We start from the raw sequence: 23061 nt of genomic DNA, 5'->3' as shown, positions 1-23061 counted from the left end.
TGACTTTATGCAACAACGAGATGCGGGACAATCCTAGCTGGAACTGTTTTCAAAGAGAAAGCAAAAAAATTATAACACAAGGAAGAAGATGATGTAAGTAATGGTACCAACGGCACAAGAACCAAGTTAGATAACCACTAATTAGTGATGATGTAAGGGTGCTGCTGTTCCCAAGGTTTATTGGCTTTGCCGTATAAGCAGCTTCCCCGTGATGCATAGATGCTTCGAAAATAAACGTTACTATGCTGGCCGCACAAACGAGCGAGGGCTGCGGCTGAAACAAACGTGCCACTCTGCTGTCCGCAGAAATGTGCAGAAATTTTTTAGTGCCCTGTAATTACATCAATGTGCTAACGCCGCCTCTCTCTTCGTGAAGTGTCGTATGAGCACGTCAGCGCCAATTAATTTTTACGAATTAGATGTTCAGAAAATATCTCAGTCCACGACACAAATTCCGTGACGAGCTTTCCTCTGTAAACGACGTAGTAGGTGTCACTATGTAAATATAACACGCGTGAAACACGTCATCTCTTTAGTCAAATCGCTTCAATCTCCCCTGCATCGAAACGCATTCAGCTGGAGCTTCTATTTTCGTGTTGGTATTCTCCGTTTTTATATACCAATGACAACTGTTCCTGCGGAAACACACTTGACAAATTTACGCAGACTTTGGGGACAAACAGAATCTCTTACGTCGGTTTTGTGTCTGGCATGATAAAATAATGGAACGTAATGAAAACATTTTTTTTTTCTGAAAATGGCACCCCTGGTTCCTGCTTCGCATTTTTTCATACCTGAAGATAACACAGTGAAAAATGTGTGGCAAGTTTTCGAATCTACACGTCTGTAGAAAATGCCGATGGTCCCTTGGTCTCCTTGAGGCACAAGTTGTCTTCTTACAACTCATTTATCTCACAACAGCGTTACGTATCTGCGTTTCCACAACCCACAAAACTTAGGAAGGTGTGACATGCACTATGTAGCTTCTTCGAAGCAGTATGAGTGCATGAATCTTTCTGTGATTTGAAAATACCAATTAAAGTGAACTTTAGTAATCCTTGACTGGTGCAGTTGAAAGTGCCAGGTGTAAGTTCAAGGGTGCTTTTGTACGACCAACTTTAAAAAAGCTTGTATACCACGCGTTCAGCTACGGTTAACAATGTGCTAACAAAGCCATGGCTGTTAGTATGTTCTCTTTGAGCGCTGAACGCATGGCAATTAAGGCATAGTTCTGAAGTCAATCTTTTGTGGAAAGTGCCAGTTCAAAATGTGCGCGTCTTATAGGTCACCTTGAGCAAGATTTGACGTAAATGCAATCGTCAGGTCATTGTAATATCTGACGTCATGGCAAATTATCTTAGTGGCGCAGTGTTCTGAGGTCATGATGACTTCGCACTGTTCTCGCCCTTATTGTTAGTACGGTAGAATATCGTCCACAAATAGGTGTCTAAGCAAGTGCACTGGCTTGTTCCTGAAATTTGAATTTTTGCGTGCGCTTACAACTTGGTCTCAAGTGGGTCTTGATTTCGTTTTAGAGCCCAAGTGACGACGATTGCGAGCACATTCACTCATACACTCCATAGTTCTCCCGACTCCAAAACAAGTAATTGAAGTATTTGTTTTGAAAGTATTGATGTCGAATTGAAAACAAGGAAGACTCAAAATCAATGTTTATAATTAAATAGCTTTAGTAACAAAAAATACAATACAGAATAATCATGCAAAAATGGTCCAAACAAGCAGTAACATATTCAATGGTTATGAATGAAAAAAGTAGCACTTGTAAATTACATAACAAAATAAACATATCGGCACGACCCAAAAATAATGAAAAAAGCAAATGATTATTGATAGAGAAAAGGCATTAGTAATGAGTTCAAAGAATACACAAAGTCAGTTGGATTCGAAGGTCACTGGGAACGTTACTGCCTCACAAAAATATATCTCTGAAGCAAAGTATGCTTTGATGTCTGTGATGTTACGCTTTCCCTGTTCACAGTACTATTCTTAAAAAGTCCGCATCTTATTTTGAGTGCTGGCACAATAAAAGTTCCCTCTATTAATTAAATAAGTTAAGCTTTAAATTTAGGATATATCTTTATGAAGACACACGATAAAGATCGTCTTGCTATAAATATAGTGATTACAGTTTTTCTTTGTACACTGTGACTAGTACAACATTGTGAACCCAATTTCTTTCTGTTTTTCGGTTCAAACAGCTGTCTCTTTGGTCTCAACATCTATTCGTGATAGTTGTATTAGCTGGCTGTACTTTGGAGTATCATGCAGAGTTCACAAATATCCTTTTCCGCAGTTTTCCGCAAGCGCGATCCAACACATGGCACAACCGCGTGAATGTAAGCACAAGACGTCGGGATGCACTGTATCAGCAAGGACAGCTTTTAGAAGACAAAACGAGAGGAAATGAACACTAAGCGCGTACTGAGACACTCCCAACAAAGACGTTTTGAAGCGTCAAAGGTAGTCGGCGCTCCGCACAACAGACTTCTAAACTATACTCATCTATCACACCAATACAGTATCGTCACCTCACACGAATAAAAGCAGCGCTGTGCCGATACGCCGAAGCACTATAAAGGGTAGCAAGACAATAAGACAGTATACAAAACAAAAGAAAACAAGAAAAAAAATATTCACTAAACACTCATTGCTTGCCTAAATAACTTTTTTTTTTCATCACAAACTAGTGGCGCCTCCCACGGGAAACGCGATTAATGCAATGTACTGAAAATATTGTCCAAGCCTTCGCCTTTGGTTGCTTGCACTGCAGCCTGCTGTGTACACCTCTCGAGCACACACCGAGATTCACCTAAGGAAACTTGAAGCGTTTTCTCGACTGTTGCAGTTCATCATTCACGGGATACCTGTGGGAAGAGCAAACAGAAACACGAGAACTGTGAAGGCCAGTAGCATCCAGACAATCATTAAGATAATGTACGACCGAGAATAACACATGCTTAGTATTCCACGATTTATATCTACACAATGTGGGTTTCCTTCTAACAAGCAGGAAATCTTGCAATGTTAAGAATGAAGGCATACGTACAATTATTTTACCAATACCCAATGTGAAAGTTTGGACTGTCGTATGTTCGAACAGCCACTACGATATTTACAACACATAAGCTTGGCTAAGCAACTGGAATAACAACTTTGAACCATCAGAACCCTTTTCTGCGCTGCGAACGAAAGATTTACTTGGCCCCATTAACTAATGAGACCATCACAAATATTTGGACTTGATGAACCAAACTCAATAGCGGCACAGGCTATTTCTTGTGAAGAAAACGCACAGCAGACCATTGCATGAGACCATGCACGTTCAATAAAAGTGAAGCAAATGGGAAAAGACTGATTTCTAGATGACTTGACTATGAAAGAGCCACATATGGGATAAATGGTCAAAAGTTTTGGCTAGCCTTGTAAATTTCACAAAGCGCACGAAAGTATGCTCTCCATAGGAACAATCAGTACGACAGTTTTACGCAGAACTTCGGTCAATGTGCCAATGTTCTCTAATAGTAAGTTATACATAGCATTTATAGTTATTCCTGAAAGTTCATTGCATTATGTCTTTGAGATGTGTCATCATGGAATGTTTTCTTTGCAATAGCAAATTTACCCTATTGACTGCACTGGCTCTTGCCATCCTGTGAAGCCTTGGTATTGATATGTTTAATAACGCAAAAGCAGAGAACAAGAAAGGCAGGAAAAGATGCAAACTGGGCACTCAATTTTGGATGCATTCCAGATGGCATCAACATGTCACCGCGAAGGTTTCAGCAAGGAGCGCGGTCTCTCAACCTTGCTAGTGCAAGTTTATCAAGATGCAAAGCGGTGACTGGTGAGCCAGAACGCGTAAGCCAGTGACGTCATGTGCTAGAGGAAGCTGAGTTTGATCACACGTCTTTCATTGCCAGTTTTGTGTAAGAGCCTTAATTAACTTTTTTTGTAGTTCTTAACTTATCTAAGATGATATTACTAAGCTCACAGAATTGTCTTTTCTGCTGTGTAATTGTTCGAGAGCCATTTTTTTTTTGCGAGATGCTATGTGTACTCTTCAAAAAAAGTTTATTTTACGAGGAGCATCGTTCGTTACTCTGTTATGCTGCCCTATTGAGCTTGAGTACATACTGGGGCGCCATCTGCCGCCAGCGGCCCAGTGGCTTGTAAAGTTGGATGACGCACGGAGCGTCGACTTAGGCAGCGCCGGGTGTTACATTTTCCATCGTACGGGCGTGCAACTTGGCGGTTTCCAGCTCTTATTTATTAGTAAGAGTATTTCTTTTTTTTATTCGATTGAACTGTTTTCTACAATATATGAGAATTGTCGTTTTTTTTTGTATCCTTTTATCAAACCTTGCTGTGTGTACTGCTCGCGCGGCAACTACTCCGCGGAAATGGACAAACACGCTAGCTTTTACGGAACCTTAGTTGTTAAGACCTGGTGGCCCACCTTTAAAGCAAACTTATGTGCGCATAAAATCATACAAGTTGGCCCTCAGCACTAAATCAGTTGGATGCAGGAAAGAGGTCAAGCAACTGTCAGGTGCAGCCTGTAGGACGCGCGGCATCGCTACGTGTCGAGTTTCAGCGTTTATCTTGCTAGAACACGAAAGAGAATCTATTCAACGATGCTCAAAACGTCTTCTTCAGCACGGTTTTTCGCTGACCACGTTAACATGCCTGTCTTATCCTTTTGGTTCAGTCAGATTATCGCATATTTTTTTTATGCGAAGCATATTACGAGAGCTCAACCCAGCTCCTCAGGCGCGGCGGTGTCGCCTTGAAACCACGTGACACCGTGACGTCACGACAGAGGAAAAGTGGCTTTGGCTCAACTCTTGCAAGACGGGCTGGGTGGGAATCGAACCAGGGTCTCCGGAGTGTGGGACGGAGACGCTACCACTGAGCCACGAGTACGATGCTTCAAAGCGGTACAAAAGCGCCTCTAGTGAATGCGGTGTTGCCTTAGAAACGAGCTGTTTCTAAGGCGTGCGTCTCTTGCTCAGGCGCACATTTCGTTGCCGCGCCGAACGCTGCTTTGCTCGACGCTCACCGCGTCCAATGCGGGGCGCGTAGTCGCTGCCCTGTAGCCCATTGTCTTACACCCCTTGGCGGGTCGACGGGAACGCTGTCGCGTTCCACTCTTGAAGGCGAAGCAGTAATGCATGAGTTGTTTCTTCGTCTAGCCGAACCAAATATAGCCAAGCAACAGCAGTTCACCAGGCTAAACAGTGGTTCAACAACTAAAATAAAGGCTAGTATGCTTCGCATCCTGGGCTTAACCTTACCTAAGCCACAGCCATTTTTTCGTCTAATATTACATGCTGTTTCATATCTGTGTGATATGAGCGGCTATCGTCTCTTTAGCTAAACGTTTTTACCCACAACGTGATTAGCCTGAAAATTGTTCAAGAAGCTTTGGTCAGAAAAATATAGTGCAAGATTATGCTAGCCTTTAAGGTAGGTGTCTCATTAATCTGTTGCGGATAGCATTCCTGGACAAAACATGCTAAAACATACCACCTAACCTGCGTGATAAGGCGGCTCACTGCAAGCGGTACGAGCGCTACCAAGGCGAAACAGTGTCACGCGATCCAACATTCGAAGCAAAAACGACGGCAGCGCCAGCGCTTCTACTGGTGGCGTTCGTGCCCCCCGGAAATTCATTGGTATGTGGTTAATGAGCTATCGGCATAATTTGTTGATCTTCTATGTTTTTCGTCTTATTTGTGGTTTTCGCCGTGTGGAAGCAGAGCAATACTGTACATAAAGTATTGGCTGCGAAGATGTGTTCAATAAAACAAAATGAAAAACATACACCTAGAAGCTTAGCATTAAGGCTTTGAGTTCACAGAAGAGATGCGGCGTGACGACTTTGACAGTGAATGGCATTATTTCTATAGATACACATTTTCTAAGTTTGAGTCCAAAGTCAGGCAAGGAGAAACTCCCAGCGAAATAATCGGAATTTCATTCTGTCACTTGATAACGTATTGGTTGCAATAGGCTTGCACTCCGTCTCCTATTTGCATTATACTCTTACCGTCAGGGCCAAGACTTGCGTGCACCAAAAGCCTGGTGTGCATCTTTCCAGGAAAAAAGAAACTTATTTCTGGGCTGAGAAGTATATTACGGCAAGACGCGAAGAAAAGCAATTCTAGATAAGCGAGAAGCTTGAAATCCGAGCCTCCACGATTGAAGTGTCTGATGATTTCGAACGCTTATTGCACTGCAGACAAATAATTGCTCGGGTTTACTGTACCAAACCTGGAGTGCAAGGGACGCCCAAGTGTGGAGCTTCGGATAAGTTTTGAGCTGTGTGGATTCTAATGTACGCCTGAGTCTAAATGCACGAGTGTTTTAATCATTCCTCCCCCGCCGGTATGCAGTCCCCACAGCCGGGATTCCACCTCGTGCTGCAACCTCGTGCTGCGCGCCAGAAGACAATAACCGCTGAAACATCGCGGCATTTACTAACTCGTTCGGCGTAGCTCTCACATGAAGATACAACCCGGGCATATTAAGTTTGTCATTTACTGAAAATAATGTAGAGAACTGCAGCGGTGTAGTCGGCGTCATTTGGGCACTTCATATATTTTACCTCAGTTCCTCTGTATACACGGCAGTGCTCGCAAAGCGCGACATTTTGACAATTTAACGCCGACCAGCGCTTTTTACACTCAATAATTATAACGTTCCCCCGTGTTTGGACAGTTTGGATATAATTATTCAGGTGTAATGTTAGCATCAATCAAATAAAAATTCCAGGAGTGAACCAGAGGCAACTTCAGTACCAGCCGTCACCGAATAGCATCTACAACGAGCGCGTGGCGCTGACGTCTACATTGCCATCATGAGGTCTGCTAACATCGATACTACATGAGACCTGGAAAAAAATCACCACTAAGTCCAAGCCACTGCTCTTTTTACCACCAGTTAAGGTAAAGAACGCTGGTCATCTTCAATTTGTTAAAATGTGCGTGTTATAAAAATTAGTATGTTTGGAGGGTATGCGAACGGAAGGTCTTTCTTTTCGCATGCGCCAACCTGCGATGCACCTCAGGGTTATCTTTTTTTTTTTCCTGCCCAGATAGTTCCGGAGCTTTGTAGTAAAGAACAAATTGTAGGTGCGCGAGTTTTGGAGTGAAAACTTAAATTGCTCGCAAATTTATTGCGGCTGTATTGCGAGACGGCAAAAGAGTTCGTTTTGCAGATTATTCATCCAAGGTCGCGTGACAGCACTTTGCGTTTCATTCACTTGAGAAGTAACAGTTCCACTGAAATGCAAGGCTCATTACTCATTCACATTCGAATGAGGTCTGTGTGACTATCTGACATTCGGGAAAAGGTGTCACGTCGACGTCTTCGTACGCTATGCACATAGACTATTATAATTTCAGACTTTCTTTTTTATGTGGTTACATGTTTTCCACAGTGTAATATACGCATATTAACTAACAGTGTATTAGGCTGCTGCGTGATCCCGTTTTTGTCTGGCAACACTGTAATACACGCATATTAACTAAGCAGGGCACACGACTAGAGTAAAGAGGACCTTAAACTATGAGGTATTACTTATCCTTGGGACAAAGATCAAACGCTTTGAAATGCAAGCTCGATATTTCTTGCATTACCACATGACATAAGTAACTAAGAGTGCATATGATTGCAGCGTACGTTACATAGCGGTAACATTCTTTTGTACGTTGTACAGAAATGCAGTGACACAATACATGGGCACAAGGACAACAAAAGCCACAACAAGAAACGCTGGCTATGACTATGTTGCCAGTGTTCTTATTGCGTCTGTCTTATTGTAGGCCCGTTCCTTCGTACCGTGAATCCCCGGTAACATGCCCACCGTACTCTCGTTTTAAACTGTTTAATACGTTGGTCTGCCTACAACATCCCTTTCTCATACTACGACGTGCATAGAACCTGGAAGCCTACCCATTAACCAGGCCGCTGTCCAATCACAAAGCTAGGTCATCGTGGTAGCGGTCGGAGGACCAGCCCTAAAGTAGTTCGGAGATCCTGAATTGTTTTCTTTGGCTATGGCTTCAGTAGGTAGTTAAAATTTGGTACTTTTTAATGAAAAGATACGTACCAGTGAAGTCGAGTGACTGCTAAGGCCCCTCTACGTTTTTCGTTAAGCGCATAATCTGGAACTGTACAAAAAGTACCCCGCGTTCAACATTTCAAGCAAAAAAAAATATTTTTCGTGCGAACATCGATAGCAAAGGTCAGTATTTTCGCAATATCCAGCAAGGTACGCATTTAAAAACAGAGCCTTTTTTAGGCTCAGGTCATGCAGACCTGCCGCTTTTAAAGTACTGAGCAGTGCACCTTGACCGACGTATATATGCACACTTGCGCAGGTCCGTCACTGAAACGCCATAGTCGGCAACATTTTGAAGCTTGTGTTACTAAAAACCTCTTAAAACCATAACAGCACTAATTGCTGTTCGTACATGTCAACGCACAAAGCTACGTTTCCGCCCTACATTGCATTCAGTCAGGGCTACCAGATCTCATACAGAGCATGTTGCTCTGCTTCAACTTGCAACGAGCCAAAGAGACAGCCGATTTTTCCCGCCACCAAAACCCACATATGTTTACAGCTGCCCGCCATCTTGATTTCACTCATTACTAAACGGCCGACGTAGCTTCTCTGGAGCATTATTGTACGCTGTACGATTTCCTTTATCTTCCATGCTGCGAAATTCTAGTGCAAACATCCCCAAGTGCTCTAGGTTGGTGTACAAAATAGCCAAACGTTCAGAGCATACCGAATGGCAAACAATTCAAGGCACAGCGTCTAGACGTAGCCAAGCTCACCAAGCTAAAAATCGACACTTGGAATCCCGCCAGGAACTTAAAATCCGCCATCTGAATAGACGTCTATGTACATGAATACGGCGTTTTCTCTTTGCCAGTCCTTTGCCGATTACTGAATGGGCATGCTGTTAGCTTGTGTCGCCTGTAGTCTGTAGCACTGTATGCATTTCGTTTGTATTGTCATGTGCAATGCATAGCGGCGTGTCGAATGTATCGCATCCTTTTCGCGGTTATTGTTTAACTTCCTCGTTTAATGTGCGTTTCGTCTAATAAAACTGATGTCACGCAAGGCATCAGCTTAACCTCTTGAACAAAGGAGGGTTTGGAAGAGGAGCCTGTGTGAGGTGGACGGGAAGTCATGAATGAGCGAAGAGACGCCGACCATAGCACAGATGTAGTGAAACGAACGCTGCCGCTCGCAGGCGCTCCGCCTCTACGCCTCAACGTGTTTGTGGAACTACTTTCAAGCCTTTCCGATTTACAAAGCTGTCGGGAACATCTTTACTATGGTTTGCGTCTTGTGTTCGATCATCTTATACTGCAAGTGTTCTTTTGTAAGTATTCTCACCTCTCCCATCTTGTTTTTGGCGAATTCAATGCGGACTCCACCTCGATCTGAGGAGAACAGTACACAGCCCTGCAAGGCATTCATAGCATGTGTTGCAAGGCGGACGTCCTGCAAATAAGCAAAGAGAGAGCCTCAAGTTATTCCGCAACTTGGATTTTAAGCCCGCTCATAAGCAGGCACACTGGTTATAGAAATAGATGCGGGTACGTCTTTTAAAGCAACGCTGTCAACTTGCAATCGAGCAAACGATGTCTCAGGTAAATTTAGCGGAACTTGAGGGGTACGGAAGGTTAATTATACACCGCTGATCACCATTGTGGTTCTAGGAAAATCTCATAATCATCCTGGTTTCATCACTGGCTCCTTCTGTTCATATTTTTAGCTAACTGACAATCTGCGCAACGTTGAAGGTCTGTCGCAATAGTATGGACATATAATGGTACTTTGCAAGTGACTATATCACGATTTTATTGGCAGTTTATAACTGTTAGCGTTCAAGTGTGAAGTAAGACAGCGTTGCTCGCCATGCTATTTGCATTATATGTTCTGGGACAGACAATTTCTTAATGGCTCTGGTGTTGTTTCACCCAAGGTAATGCTTATTTTTTGTCATGATGTTTCAAGTTTTTGTTTGAATACTTATAAAAAAACTGCGTATAAAGCAACCATTAATTTTAACATACAGTATATCGCTAAAATGCGGACTTGTACAGTGTGCTTAAACTATGGTGTCAGAAAGCATGTCAGGGACATAGTAGGTCAAGGCCTTCAGTTTGAGCCCTTTCTTTTTTAATTTCTATTCCAGGCAGACGTATACATTTATCAGCAAAGTAAAATAAGGTGCACGAAAGAAATATTTCTACTGCCGAAGCTCCTGTGATTGTTTTCGTTATTTACGAAAAGCAGCGTAAAAAACAATAGGTGTGCGAAAGCAAATTTCATGCATGAAAATAAAGAACTGCGCAAGGTAGGTATACTGAACAGTAAAACTAAATATGTGGCAGCGAAATTCTATTTGCAGCTATAGCGCTTCTAGCTCACCCATTGAATGCAATATAATTGTGAACCTTTGGTGCAGGGATCAACCTGATCCTCGCTGTCGAAAAACTGCATGACTCTAGCAGTAAGAATTGACACCTGAAAACGTGCCGATTTAATTGTATCTGAGCGTCTGTGAGAGAAAAGGAAAATGTCTAGACAACGCTGTGGATAATAAACAGTTCTTCCTCACTCTAACTCTGCCTACAGTTAAACCAGTAGCGTTTCGTTGTCGTAGGAAGAAAGGTAGTGTGCAAAATAGCTGACAGCCAACCTACTTCTCTAATATTACGGTTGGCAAACATTATAGCGGTGTTTTTTTTTGCTATTATCATCTCGCGAAAACTGTGAACTAATTTGCATATGAAGTTATTGTGTCACTTTGCGGGGTGGTCTCATTAATGCTCGTGATGTCAAGACATCAAAATTTGGTGCTATGAACTGGCCTGAAGTAAGCTGAAAACTTCCCGTTACGCTCTCGCAAGCATTCTTTCAGCCATGTGAATTAAATAATATTTTTTACGTGTGTTGAAGAGCATAACAATTATCATGCAATTAATGAGTAAGTCCAAAGAAATTATGTTCCTGCGGTGCGTACTTCGTAATTAGAAAGTATCAGATGCCTCGCTTTCAAATTTTGTTGCTGCCCTTCTTTACTTTTACCCATATTTCAAGCTCAAGGTTGCGAAGAGGCGAGTTTTTTGGTAAAACTTACACTAAATATATTGCCCTTTCGTATGACCCCTTTTTTAAGCGCATTATGGCATCTTACAGTTCCATCAATAATTTATTCCGATCGTTGGCGATGACGTATACGCAATGAACACGAGGACTGTTTTGTTTCTTCATGTGTGTTTCTCATATGTAATATTGAACCACTAAGCATGGAGAGCTCTGCTTTTGACGTTTTCAGAAATATAACAGATCTCGCGGAAACGTTATAAACACCAGTCAGTAGGGATTAGTTCCATCGTCTCTATTAGTCTCATACGTTTCACGTTTCAACGCGACTCTCCCAGGCTGTACATGTTGTGTTACTTTTTTTTTTCTCGACAACATTTTAGACCACACATTCTAGTTTACATCTAAAGTTTGTAGCTGTAATTAAGCTCTGCATGCTTTTTCTAGTAATTTTTTGTTTCTGTCACTTGTATAGGTGTTTTACTAGTTGATTTTTATATACGATATTCATGCTTTCTTGCTCGGTGCTGCTGCCGGAATTGAGTTAGGAGGGGGAGAATTGATCAAGCCGTTCATAGCGGCTTGTCTCTCAACCCCGTCCGTTTATATTTTTATAAATGAAAAAACAAATAAAGTTTGATGTGATTTGTTTACACCGAGCAGTCAGCTGGGACTTCCATACTTACCTTTGAACAAAAATAAAAACACCTATAAGTACATCAGCCGCTGCTAGGGTCGCAATTGCGCCTTCAGTGTAAAGAAGAAATCTGCGTCTTACTGGTATTATATCACGCGAGTATTTCTTGTTCGAGTTATATTTCTCTTCGAACGCATTCATGTGGTGGAATTATGCGCGATTTTTGTCCCACACGCGTGCACAAAACAGAAATCTTTGTTTCTGTGAAATGTGACTACAACCTCAAAATATTTTAACTTGCTGACTCGCGGTGATGGCTATGCATGGTGAACAAAATCTACGGTAAACTGCCGAGCAGAATTGAAAAGAAGCAAAATAACAGCGAAAGATGGGCTCCTTACGCAGCCAAAAAAAATTCGAAGTCAAACCTCGTCGTTTCCTGATGGTGTCCAAAAAGTGAGACATTTACGGAACCTAGATCCCGTGTTTGGCCGTTTGCGCAGCGGCGGCGAGTGCAAGCGGGGAGGCAGGCAAAATGCAGGTTGCATGCAGCACACAACGAGAAAGGCGTTCGTTGCAAGGGAGAAGGCTGCTACAAAAGAAGCGGGCGCAGCGCGACCAATGAGGAGCAAACACGGAACCGAGGTTCTTGTTCTCGATTTCAATGATCCCCGAGCATTTATTGGTGAGGCTCTTAAGCCTCGATTTCTGATCATGTGTACGACTCGTATTCTCCAAGATGTGTACAGATGCAGTACTTACTTGATATTCGACAAAAGCTACGGGAGCGCCACCTTTATTGTGCATACGCAAGCGGCAAAAACCCGGGAAACTGAAATTAGAAAATAATGGCCCCCGTGAGTGCAGTCGCCCTTAGGAAATCTGCGTTAGCATAATCCTTGTCCCGCTAGCTGCAAAACATCTAACACGGAAGCTGGACCCTGGCAGCGACTTCAAAGCACTTTTTAGTGCCCGTCACAGTTTTAACGAACAAATTGATTGGTCTTTCCCACACGAAGAAGTGAAGAATTTAATATCAGTAAAGGATTAGCGTACCTTTACGCAGAAGCGTGATTCCGGGGGATGGTATAATATTAAGGCGGATTGTTTTGCACAGGGATAGTGACGTGAACGACAGGCTCTTACGTCTCAGTGCGTAAACATTCCCAAAGTTCTGTATTAGTTTCGGAGCTGTCCTTTCCCTTAAACGTACCTGCTGCGTTCCCCAACTTCCCAAGGCAGTATTTGTAACGGTCTGTCTTATGACCATGTTAGTAAATATATCGGTAAAGGCTTCTAAGCCAATGCAATTTGTTCGCCATGTTCTGCCACACTATTCACACACTGTCTAAAGTAGCAGCTGTAAGCAAGCGTCCAAGAGAAGGATATCTCATGCGTACTAGCACAATGTCTACAGGCATGCACACAGGGTACATAACGTGTGAGTCACAACAAGCACCAAGAGTAGGCTAGTTCACGACCTTTACGTGCAGTCCGACGAGTGCGTCACTACAGTTAGTCAAGAGCGGAGAGAAGAACGTCAGAAAGGGCGTGTAAAGAGCACAGTGACGTTACAGGTGCTTTGTCGCAGCACAATGCACAACACGGTATGGAAAGCGTCGTAGCTGGCAAAAGGTGTAATCCAAATATTCAGAAACCGAACGTCGTTGTCACAAGACGATGTGCTTGTTCTTAAATCGTCGTGCATGCCCTGACGCAGTGTACTACGCGACCTTTGATTTTTTTGTTAGCTTCTTTGCAGCGAACTTCTCAAGCCCGCTACAACGCTTTCGATGCACAACATCGACACGACATGGAGGAGCGAAACTGACACAATGTAAAACTATAACGACTAAGATTTTAAGCCCGAATCTCGCCTAAAAACTGAAAAATAGCATCTGCAAGGTGTCACCAAAGTGCACTGAGACACCTGGGTGCGCTGAACAATCTGCATATAGCACGAAATCACCACGTCAAAAATCGTGGCTTCTTGAGAACATTTCTTCGGGAAACGCGACAGATGCTACATCAAGTGCGGTGCACCTCACAGGCAGTCAATTTATTTATTTGTTTGTTTTTATCAAGCAAAAAAAAGGTTATAAAAACGGGGTTCCGAACTATAGAAGGACGCTCCCCTGCGCACACAGCTGCCATAGAAACAATGTTCTAAAAAGCTCACCCACAAGCATTGCGCGCTGCCATAATAACTGCAAAAGTGCACTACATAGACGCCTTCGGCCGGTGACACGGAACATTTCTCAATACATTCGAGGCATGCTTACGACTAATTTACAACAAATTGCATATACAAACAAGTGGCGTCACTATGATCATGAACGACGAAAACAACGTCAGCCTACTTAAGTACAGCGCAGGACGAAAGCATATCCCAGATATCTTCAGTTACTCCTGGCCTGCCTATGCGAAACCCATGCCTGCAAATTTCTTAATGTTGGGATCTCACCGAATGTTCTACCGCCCTTCACGACATCAACCTATTCTCTTGGTTTGACTTACTGCTGCATACACTTTGGTGAAGGCATGAGCAGCCTAACCCCATTTGATACTTGTAATCTCAACCAGAATATTTGCTGTTCCAGAGTTTTACTTCTATATCGTGCTCACAACCTGGCAAGTGTATTGATGAGTCAGCATTGAGAAGCGTAATATATTTACTAAACAGTCTGACGGATGCTTTTGCGATGACATTTAATGCAATGAGCTCTAGCTTAACGGTAATTACCCTGAAATGATGTGTACCACAAGTATCCGTTATTTTTAAACGTCACTTAATGGCATAGACAAGAAGAGACTTCTTTACGATTTCTCGTTGTGTGGTTTCTGAGCTTCCTGCTTTCTAGTTTGTCGCTTTCATAAAGAAAAAGGCTAAAACATGACGCAACAACCAACACAAGCGCAACGCTCGATTATGTTGTCGTACTGAAGCGTGCAATGTTTCGATTTCCATCTGAACTTGTTCTAGATAGAACTTACAGCAAAAGAACCCTGGCTTATCATATCTCTTCGCAGACATACTCGAAGCAGGTCCTCGTTTCCGTTACTGACAGTGCTTAGAAGTGCACTACACCTACGATAACGCCACGTACACGATACCAACCCGAAAAGTGGGGCATGAAACTTATACCGTATATCAAATCACCGAGGATACCACGTAAACCACGTAAGCTTAACACATCTCACTAATTTAGCGATATAGTGGCTTCTCGAAATACGATGAGGTAAAGAAACGATCGTAACTTGCGCTGCACGCTTGCTGTCATTTATTTTGCTTGGCTTTTTCTGCTAACACAGTAGAATTGTGCAAGCTTGCCATGTTTCTCAAAGCCAAACATTTCAACATCTTTTTTATTTTGTCCTAACGCTCTAGACAGCATTGTCACCAGTATGCTCAACTCTATTGCCAACTGTTCGTAGGTGTAGCTTTCGAAATAATCAACTAGAAATTAGTGCATACAGGCGGAAGATGATGACGCTTGCGGTATGCGGCAGCAACACACACGGTAACAAGCCTTCGCCGTCATGCAAGAACGGACATTCAAAAGGTTACGTGTCATATACCATTCGGATATATACGAACAAGGAATCTATGATGCTCTCATTTTAGAACGAAGACTAATGCGTGCCTCAAGCGCAATCTCGGCGTAGCGGTTACCCTGCCGGTTTGTGATCAACTGTCGACACCCAATTTGCGCCTCCAGAAAAAGTATTTTCTCACATTTGTTGATAGATGAGCTCATACTTATTTTATGTTTGCACAGATTTACTGTACTCACCTCTTAAATAAGTACGCTTTCTTTTGTTTCCCGAGTGTTTCTAAAGTGGTTTATTATGTCATTGACCAAAGCTTCAAAATGCGTGGTCGGCGTCCTCGCCATAGGTGTTAAAATTTGCGAGACAATCGCTTTAACGACTTAACTGGTCTCGCTCCTCGTAACTGGCGTCACTTAGGAGGCGACCATACGGTGGCTATTATTGAAGCGGTTTGAAATATACACAGATTCAACTTGGAATATGCAGCGCTTCTGCTCACAACTGCAACATGACTTTTTAGGAGACCGACGATGGCACTTTGGCAAGCCCTATAAGTCGGTAAATCAAGTTCCTCCATTGAACAGAGCAAGCTTCCTTTAGCCATTATAAAATGTAAGCCGACGAGAGGACATGCCTTTCGGTATTGTTCTTGTGCTAAAAATTGTTTACTTGTGTAGACGTTTTTGCTTCACCTGTTGGCTAAAGCCATTGGCCAGCTTTACTCTTAAATCAGTGCTAAACGTGTAGCAGCGCCCATAACATAAAATTACTGGCATAATACATCACGGGCTGTGATCATTTGACTGTTCCTAAACCGTGGCGCTGCAGAAATTCACCGCTAGCTCATCAGCGGGTTAAAGTGAATGTAGCGAAGTGTAACATGCATGCTGTAGCCCTTCGAACAAACAGGCCGACTGTCAGACAAACAAGTGGCATGCTGTACACACCTTCCGAAGAGGTCCTTGAGCTCCTGCTCGGAGACGAACTGTCCCAAGTTGGCCACGAACAGCGTGGAGCAGGGTGGCGTTCCCGCTGCGGCAGCCGAAGACGAGGTGGAGCCGACAGGTGACGCGAGCGCCGGGCTGGTGACCAGGTGCGGGGGCGGCATGGTCGCGTGCATCGCAGCTGCACTGCCGGCCAGCGCCGCGTGCGACAGTGGGTGCGGCATCGTCAACGGAGGCTGCAGAGGAGTTCCCAGCAAAGTGTGCTGCATAAGTTGTCGGTCTCGACGCTCCAGCTCTAGCCACGCATGTAGACAGCAGAGATCCACCGCGGCTTCATGTTGGGCAACGCTGTCCTTGAACGACATGTTGTCGGTAGTTCAGTCGCGCCGAATCAACAACAATAGCTTGACTACACGACGAGTACGTGTCTCATGAGTCCTTTTTGCCTCGTTGCGACATGGTCGGCAACGGCACATTGCGGACAGTGTTGGCCAACTTCTTGCCACATGTGGTCGCCTCCTAAGTGACGCCAGTTACGAGGAGCGAGACCAGCAAATTAATAATACGTCTTATTAACGTGATCGAAAGCCAATTAAAATTAATGTTAGGTTTAACGTATCGAAACTGCCCAGTTGGTTAGCAGAGGCGTCGTTTTGGTGAACTCCGGGTCAAGTTGGAGCACCTGGTTCTTAGCGTGCACTTTCTTTAACGTGACAGTTATTTAACGTGCGCCCAAATCTAACTGCACTAGTGTCCTTACATTTGACCGCCATCTAAATGTGGCCGCGCATTAAACCCGCCCCATTAATCTCAGTAGCAGAATGCCATATCCACTGAGCTACCCCCGTGGCTGTGACATAAAATGACTGTCCTGCATAATTTAATGCACTAGTCCAGAATCTTCTCTTGAATTCTTAGTGGTCAAGCACAAAGTCAAAGCCCGAACCGACATGGCAGGTATTGAACGTAACCGAAATTAGCAGCTCTGTTAGTGCAACAATTTAGTGATGTCCCATCAAAATCATGTAGCAACTGAATGAAACTGAAGTCATGACAAGGTGAGTGAAAGGGTGTCAAAGCACGTACAAGCTAAGCAAATGTTCATCACGAGATCTCTTCTCTCGCATGATACTGCCGCCGTCGCATACGTAAAATAGGCTCTACAGGAAAGCTTCTTGCTGGTAGTAAATTTAATATATGCCTGCGAAGTCATTCCAGCTTATCATATTTGAGCTTTCAAATCTACGTTCTGAAGTTGCACATGCCACCACCATGATCTAATTTTGAGGCAAGTCATAGTGTGCGGCTCCGAAATAATTCTGACCAGCTGGGACTTTTTAACGTGCACACATTGCACGTTACACGAGCGTTTTTGCATTTATACCGGATTGGAATGCAACTGCCACGGTCGGGATCAAACCTGTGACCTCAAGCTCAGCAGCCCAGTGCCATAGCTACTGGCCTACCACGGCGGCTCACGTTTATCCATAATACTATGAGAGAAAAAATGTATGAACCACAAACGCGCGTCACCAGCCAAAAAATGTTAAGTCGCTCTTGGCTCAGATCACACAATTTCTACTGGTCTAGAGATCTAACTTAGAACCACTGCTTTTTAAATGTAGTCGCTTCGCTAACTGAATTAAATTGTAGCCTAGCAGGTGCCGGGATAGGAGCGAGTGAGTCGCTCAGTTGCCAAAGCGACTGCTCCCAAAGGTTGTTGATGCCGAGCTCAATCCCAGGACCAGCAACAATTTTTTTTGTTCATTGGTGAATGCCTCCTTTCTGAAGAAACATTATGAGTTCCTTTTGTAGCAATGGGCTACTTTCGGGTGTTGTGGCTAATTGCCCTTCCATAAAACTTCCTCCACCTTGCGGATTCGACTGTCACTCTCATAGGCCGTCTCGCGCTTTTCGAGGCAATTGTTCACTAAAGGGTCTGTTAGGGGCCGTAGTCTAGACGTACGCGTTCGGGAGCTGCCAAGTGGCACACCCCACGGGGGCCTGTGGAACCAGGCGGCGAGCACTCACGGGCAGCTGCGCATGGAGGGCCGGGTGCATGAGAGCCGCAGTGTGCAGGGTAGTGGTGACGGGCACTTCAGCGTAGGAGAGGGGGTGGTGTGGCCAGCCGTCGTGGGTCCCCGGCAGCAGGGCGGCGCCGATTTCTTCTGTGCACACAGTGCAAACACTCGCAACGCAGAACACGGGCTCGCGCAGGCACTCACTACCAACACAACGATTGATACCCTCCCAAAAGAGTGTTTTGGACAGTCAACAGAATGTTTATCTGTGAAGTCTTTAGGTTTGTCTGTCTACAACCTCTCGGACTTAAGGCGTTTTACTAAAGAACAAAAATAAGTCAACGAAAACATAACTGGCAACAATTTTTGCCCATTAGTCCATAAATAGTCTGCATACTTTTGCAGGCAAAATCACACGCATATAAAATCTCAATACCACAATGTCCTCAATCTGAAGTCACTGGACAATCTAGATATTTGCAATGTAGACTTTTGTGTTGGTAGCGTGATTTCGCGGCTCGGAAAAGCAGTGTAAAGGACACCCCAACTTCAGGACTAGAGTTGAAGTTCGGCCTTGTTGAAGACATTCTTAAGAATGTTTCAGCACAGTGGCAGACGGGGACAAGCAAGTGGACGCAAATAAGTGCGCACTAACACTTTTGTGTCTCCACCAGCTTATTCCTGTTCCTCACTTCACTGAAACGCTCCTAAGTAATGAAACTTCAGCCCACATTAAAGCTTCAAAGTAACGAATATTCGAAGTCATGGTCTAGCAACTACATCTTTGGTATCAGTGGAATATTCCTTCCTGTCTTCACGGAGTGTGTAAAGCTAGAGAGATAAATTAGATGCAAAAGGCAGAGAAGGTAAACGGGAGGTAAATATCCAGTTTGTTACCTTGCAGTGGGGAATGGGGAAGGGGACATAGAAAGATGAAGAAAAACAGAGAAAGAGAGAGAACACATGGAGTATATTTTTCTATTAGCATCATATCGCTTCCTTTCTATATATATAATCGTTATACGCTTTTGTAACAGGCATCGCACGTTGGTTTCCTAGAAATACACCCACTTTTATTTCCTCGTGAAAGGCGAAGGTGCCCACTTTGAGAATTTGGCGCAGTTTCTGTGGTGTCCATTTTCATCAAAACACCCCGGCGCTCCCTCTCAGCATCCAGTTAGGTCAGAAATTTCTACATTTCCATTGGGCTTTGCCTTCCTCAATACATCGTTAAAGATACAAGAGGAGGCTGCTATTTGTGTTTTTAGCAAGCAGTGCGTTCTTTGAAGCCACCGCACATTTCCCTTAACGTCGTTAACATAACCGCTTCAATCCGCCAAGATGTAACTCCGGGTAAATGCGTAAAGTTCAAATTTAGAAGAGCCCCATGTTTATAACCTTAAGTGTTTCAGTACTTCTGTGAAAAATATATTGCCTACGCGTTACCTCTTATGTATCATTTCCAACTGAAACAGCATGAGTAATACACCTTGAAAGCAAGTATTTGTGCTTAGCCATGCTTATTAGGCATAGGGAAATTACTGTTACATCTTGTCCTCAGATATGACGTGCTTTTGAAGTTCGTAACAAACTCTTGCAATTTTTGCAGTAATGCATGGAGTAATTTTTAACAAAGCAAACTACCAGCCCGGACATTTGCCTATATATTTTTGCTTCTGTGATAGATTACCCACTGCAGTGTAAGGATATCTCGTAATGTTTCTCTATAGTACATCTGTCAGTTGTGAAAATGCGCTCAATAGGCGTGCTGTCAAGACACGATATCTTGAAATGGTCTGTAATGGTTCAATGTAAGCGATTGTGCCTGCAGTGTTTGCAGCAATTCCTACTACCTGTCTCATGGCAAAATATAAAGAAATATGATGCTATATCAATGACTCAAAAGTTGCAGTTCATAAATTTGTCGAATGAGACAGACATTTCTCTGTATTCACGACAAAGATTGTTGACCTATCTTTTTGACTACCTGCATAACCACTGGCATGTATTTTCTGATTACCTTGATCTTCAAAAATACCCTTTTTGTTTGGACCTTAGTGAAAGGTGTCTGCAGTATATTTTGTAAATGAATAAATTAGATCCTTACTACTATAAAACAATATTTATTCCACTGGACCACCCATTTTTTACAGGTAAAAAATTTGAAGCATATTTTATACTAACGCAGAATTTCAATGACTGCGCGGCAGTAATGGGTGCTAGTGAACCTACATGTGTCTAATTCTTTACAGCTGTAATCTCAAAGAAAGCGAAGAAAAGTATCACGCAAGAACAGGCAAACCTGACGTGTCACACAAAAGGGTGGAGGTGCTGCTGCATTGTTCTTCATGCAGCTTGCGTGTTCACAGCAAATGGGGTACCAGACACAATAAAGAGAACAGCGCAATGACAAGGCACGCTGGTAGACTCAGTGAACAGATGTGCTGGTGCTGAAGAAATTTAGCGCTTGCTTAATCCTCGAACGTTTCTAAAAGGACCCCAATGGCCATTGAAATACTTCAGGAATAAATACATCTTACAGCTTCATTCAAAAGGTGTACTGTTATCGTTGTCAAAAAGAACTCAACGCCAGCTCTTGGAAACCTCGAATGTGGCGTTTCAGGTGGGAAGCTAAAATGAGCTGTTCTTCGGCTTCATAAAGTTGTACTCGGCCTATTTGATGAGCTTTGGCTAGCAAAAAACCTTCGAGGATTTGCACTGCTGCTCAGCAATTGCCAACCGTGAGCGAACCGTTCCCAAGTTTCCGGTAATGCGTTCCAAACATCAAATGCAAGGTGAGTGAAGAGACGAAGATTTTAAGGAAGTGGAAAAGACGAAATGCCTGCAGAGATTGTTCTGTGCACATGGTGTGCCATTCCTGCATGTGCAAAAACACACTGATGTAAGAAATAGCGGCCACGTGTGGAGCGACTGTGGGCAAAAGTATCTTTTCCCGTGACAAACACTATTAGCACGCTGTTGCCAGACAGCCTTGAGAAAGAAAGACAGAGATAGACTGTGAATAGCAATTGCCGTGTGCGCTGGCTTTCTGAGCAACACAGAACTACCGTAACTTATTAGTGAACAGTTAATGACTTTTCATGAACGTTATGCTAAGGTCACACACAAAAAAGGAGATCGCGGGTAAAGAAGATGGATACAGTTAGAAGAAGTATTCACGACCCTTGTGCCTAATGTATAACCTAGAAGTTTAACAGTAAATGTGCTACGATTCGTCAGTGCCTCTGAAAGCCAAGTGGCTGGCACAATCGGCGATAGGCGCACCACACGGACGAAGGCTGTATTATAAATCTGCTTTCAGTGATGCTATAGTGTTCACCGGGTTTTTTTTTTTTGAAACCTAAGAATTATTTCGGTCTTTGCATTGTGTAGAATGCCAGCGCACAGTTCATACCACAGAAGAGACAGGTGTAAGTGCAACAGCCGGGCAGCGGGCAGACGGACAGTCATAAGGTGAGTACCGTGCACCTGTAACTTTCAATTTGCCCTCGCTGTACGCGATGACCACCGAGTTCCCCCGAATTTTCGTTTCGTTCATCCATTTGTGTTTTTAAACCCCGGCGTAAAGACGCATGGAAGGCTACGTTTATCTCCGTCCATATTTCTTGTCCTTGTTACTTTTCGTGCTTTGGTCCACACTTTTTCAAATCATGTTACTTTTTCATGTTAACATTTGCAACCACTGCCGTGGAGTATTCATCCCCAGAAAATATGAACCAAACGTAGCTTCCCCTCCTGACTTTGCACGCTACACGAAACCGCGCAGGTCTGCAAATTGTTTAGATTGAAATAGGCTGCTCTGTTTTAGGGCTGCTAATTTTTCAGGTAGCCTTCGCTTCAGCCAGGCTGAACAAGCTTTCTTCTCAGCCTTTTCCCTCACACCGACACAGTGGCAACGTCAGCAAATGTATATCCCGGTTAACCAAGGCGAACACGTCTTACACGTGAAAATTTCTACCCGTGGACAAAGGTACGTTATAGCAAACCAATTGATCCCAACCTACCCTCTCCCCACCTCCCCGATTTTAATAGCGCAGCGGGATCACCACAAAGGAAATGAGAGGACAGCGCATCGCCCTGACTAGCAACTGAATTGCGAGATAAACGAGCGACAAATTTGCCAATATATGTCCCAGGATCGCCACATCTCGCCTCCGTCAGAGAGCTGCTACCAGTAAAAAGCTACAAGCTAGATGCGCGAATCAGCGAAGGTAGCACGCGCTTTACATGAGAACCAAAGCGAAACGGCGAATGGTTTTCGTCTCTGCCCCGTAGATATCCCAGTGATGAACATACAAAAGCTCACCCGATTTTCCGTTCTCCTTACGCAACGTTATACTGGTGTCAAGGCTTCGGGACAGCGTGCTACGACGAAAAAAGTGGACAACACTGGCCTTCCTCGTTGAATTCTGCGGCGGACCGTCCGGCTGCCCGCCGCGCGGCCCTCGTTTCTCCAGAGGCGGAGCAGGAAGGAGAGAAAGAGAGTCGGTGTGCCGGTGCTTTCGGCTACTTACGTCCCGTGATAGGGTGCAGGAGTGTCGGGTGCGTGGCCGCGGCGGGAGGAGACTGCTGTTTCGGTTTGCTAACCTTTGTGTTGCTCTTGGCGAACTCGAGCCGGATGGTCTGTGGAAGGTCGGGGTCGAACCGCACGCCCTGCTGCGCGCGCCCCCCAGGGCGAGAGAGAAAGACACAAACATTGCGCCGTGGTTAGGGCTCCGCTTCGAAGGCCGAGCT

General features: G+C 44.0%; 1 protein-coding gene across 7 annotated transcripts in view; it reads right to left on the bottom strand.

Moving 5' to 3' along the window:
- Positions 1 to 1664: 1664 nt before the first annotated feature.
- LOC135903784 (RNA-binding protein, mRNA-processing factor 2a-like) overlaps positions 1665 to 23061 on the bottom strand; it is a 165957-nt gene continuing 144560 nt past the window's right edge. For 3 of the 7 annotated variants that reach the window (XM_065434178.1, XM_065434183.2, XM_065434182.2), the window contains exons 5-10: positions 22842 to 22983; positions 18317 to 18453; positions 16289 to 16521; positions 12552 to 12621; positions 9434 to 9541; positions 1665 to 2885 (exon numbers count right to left, since the gene is read on the bottom strand). In XM_065434178.1, coding sequence (XP_065290250.1) covers positions 2871 to 2885; positions 9434 to 9541; positions 12552 to 12621; positions 16289 to 16521; positions 18317 to 18453; positions 22842 to 22983 — 705 coding nt within the window. In that variant the 3' untranslated portion in view covers positions 1665 to 2870. The remainder of the gene's footprint in view (positions 2886 to 9433; positions 9542 to 12551; positions 12622 to 16288; positions 16522 to 18316; positions 18454 to 22841; positions 22984 to 23061) is intronic. The other 4 variants (XM_065434181.2, XM_065434179.1, XM_065434180.1 and 1 more) reach the window with 4 other exon arrangements.

The sequence above is a fragment of the Dermacentor albipictus genome, chromosome 4 (assembly GCF_038994185.2).
Source record: "Dermacentor albipictus isolate Rhodes 1998 colony chromosome 4, USDA_Dalb.pri_finalv2, whole genome shotgun sequence".
Lineage (NCBI taxonomy): Eukaryota > Metazoa > Arthropoda > Arachnida > Ixodida > Ixodidae > Dermacentor > Dermacentor albipictus.
The sequence above is the reverse complement of the archived record's forward strand: the minus strand, read 5'-3'. Positions and strand labels throughout refer to the sequence as shown.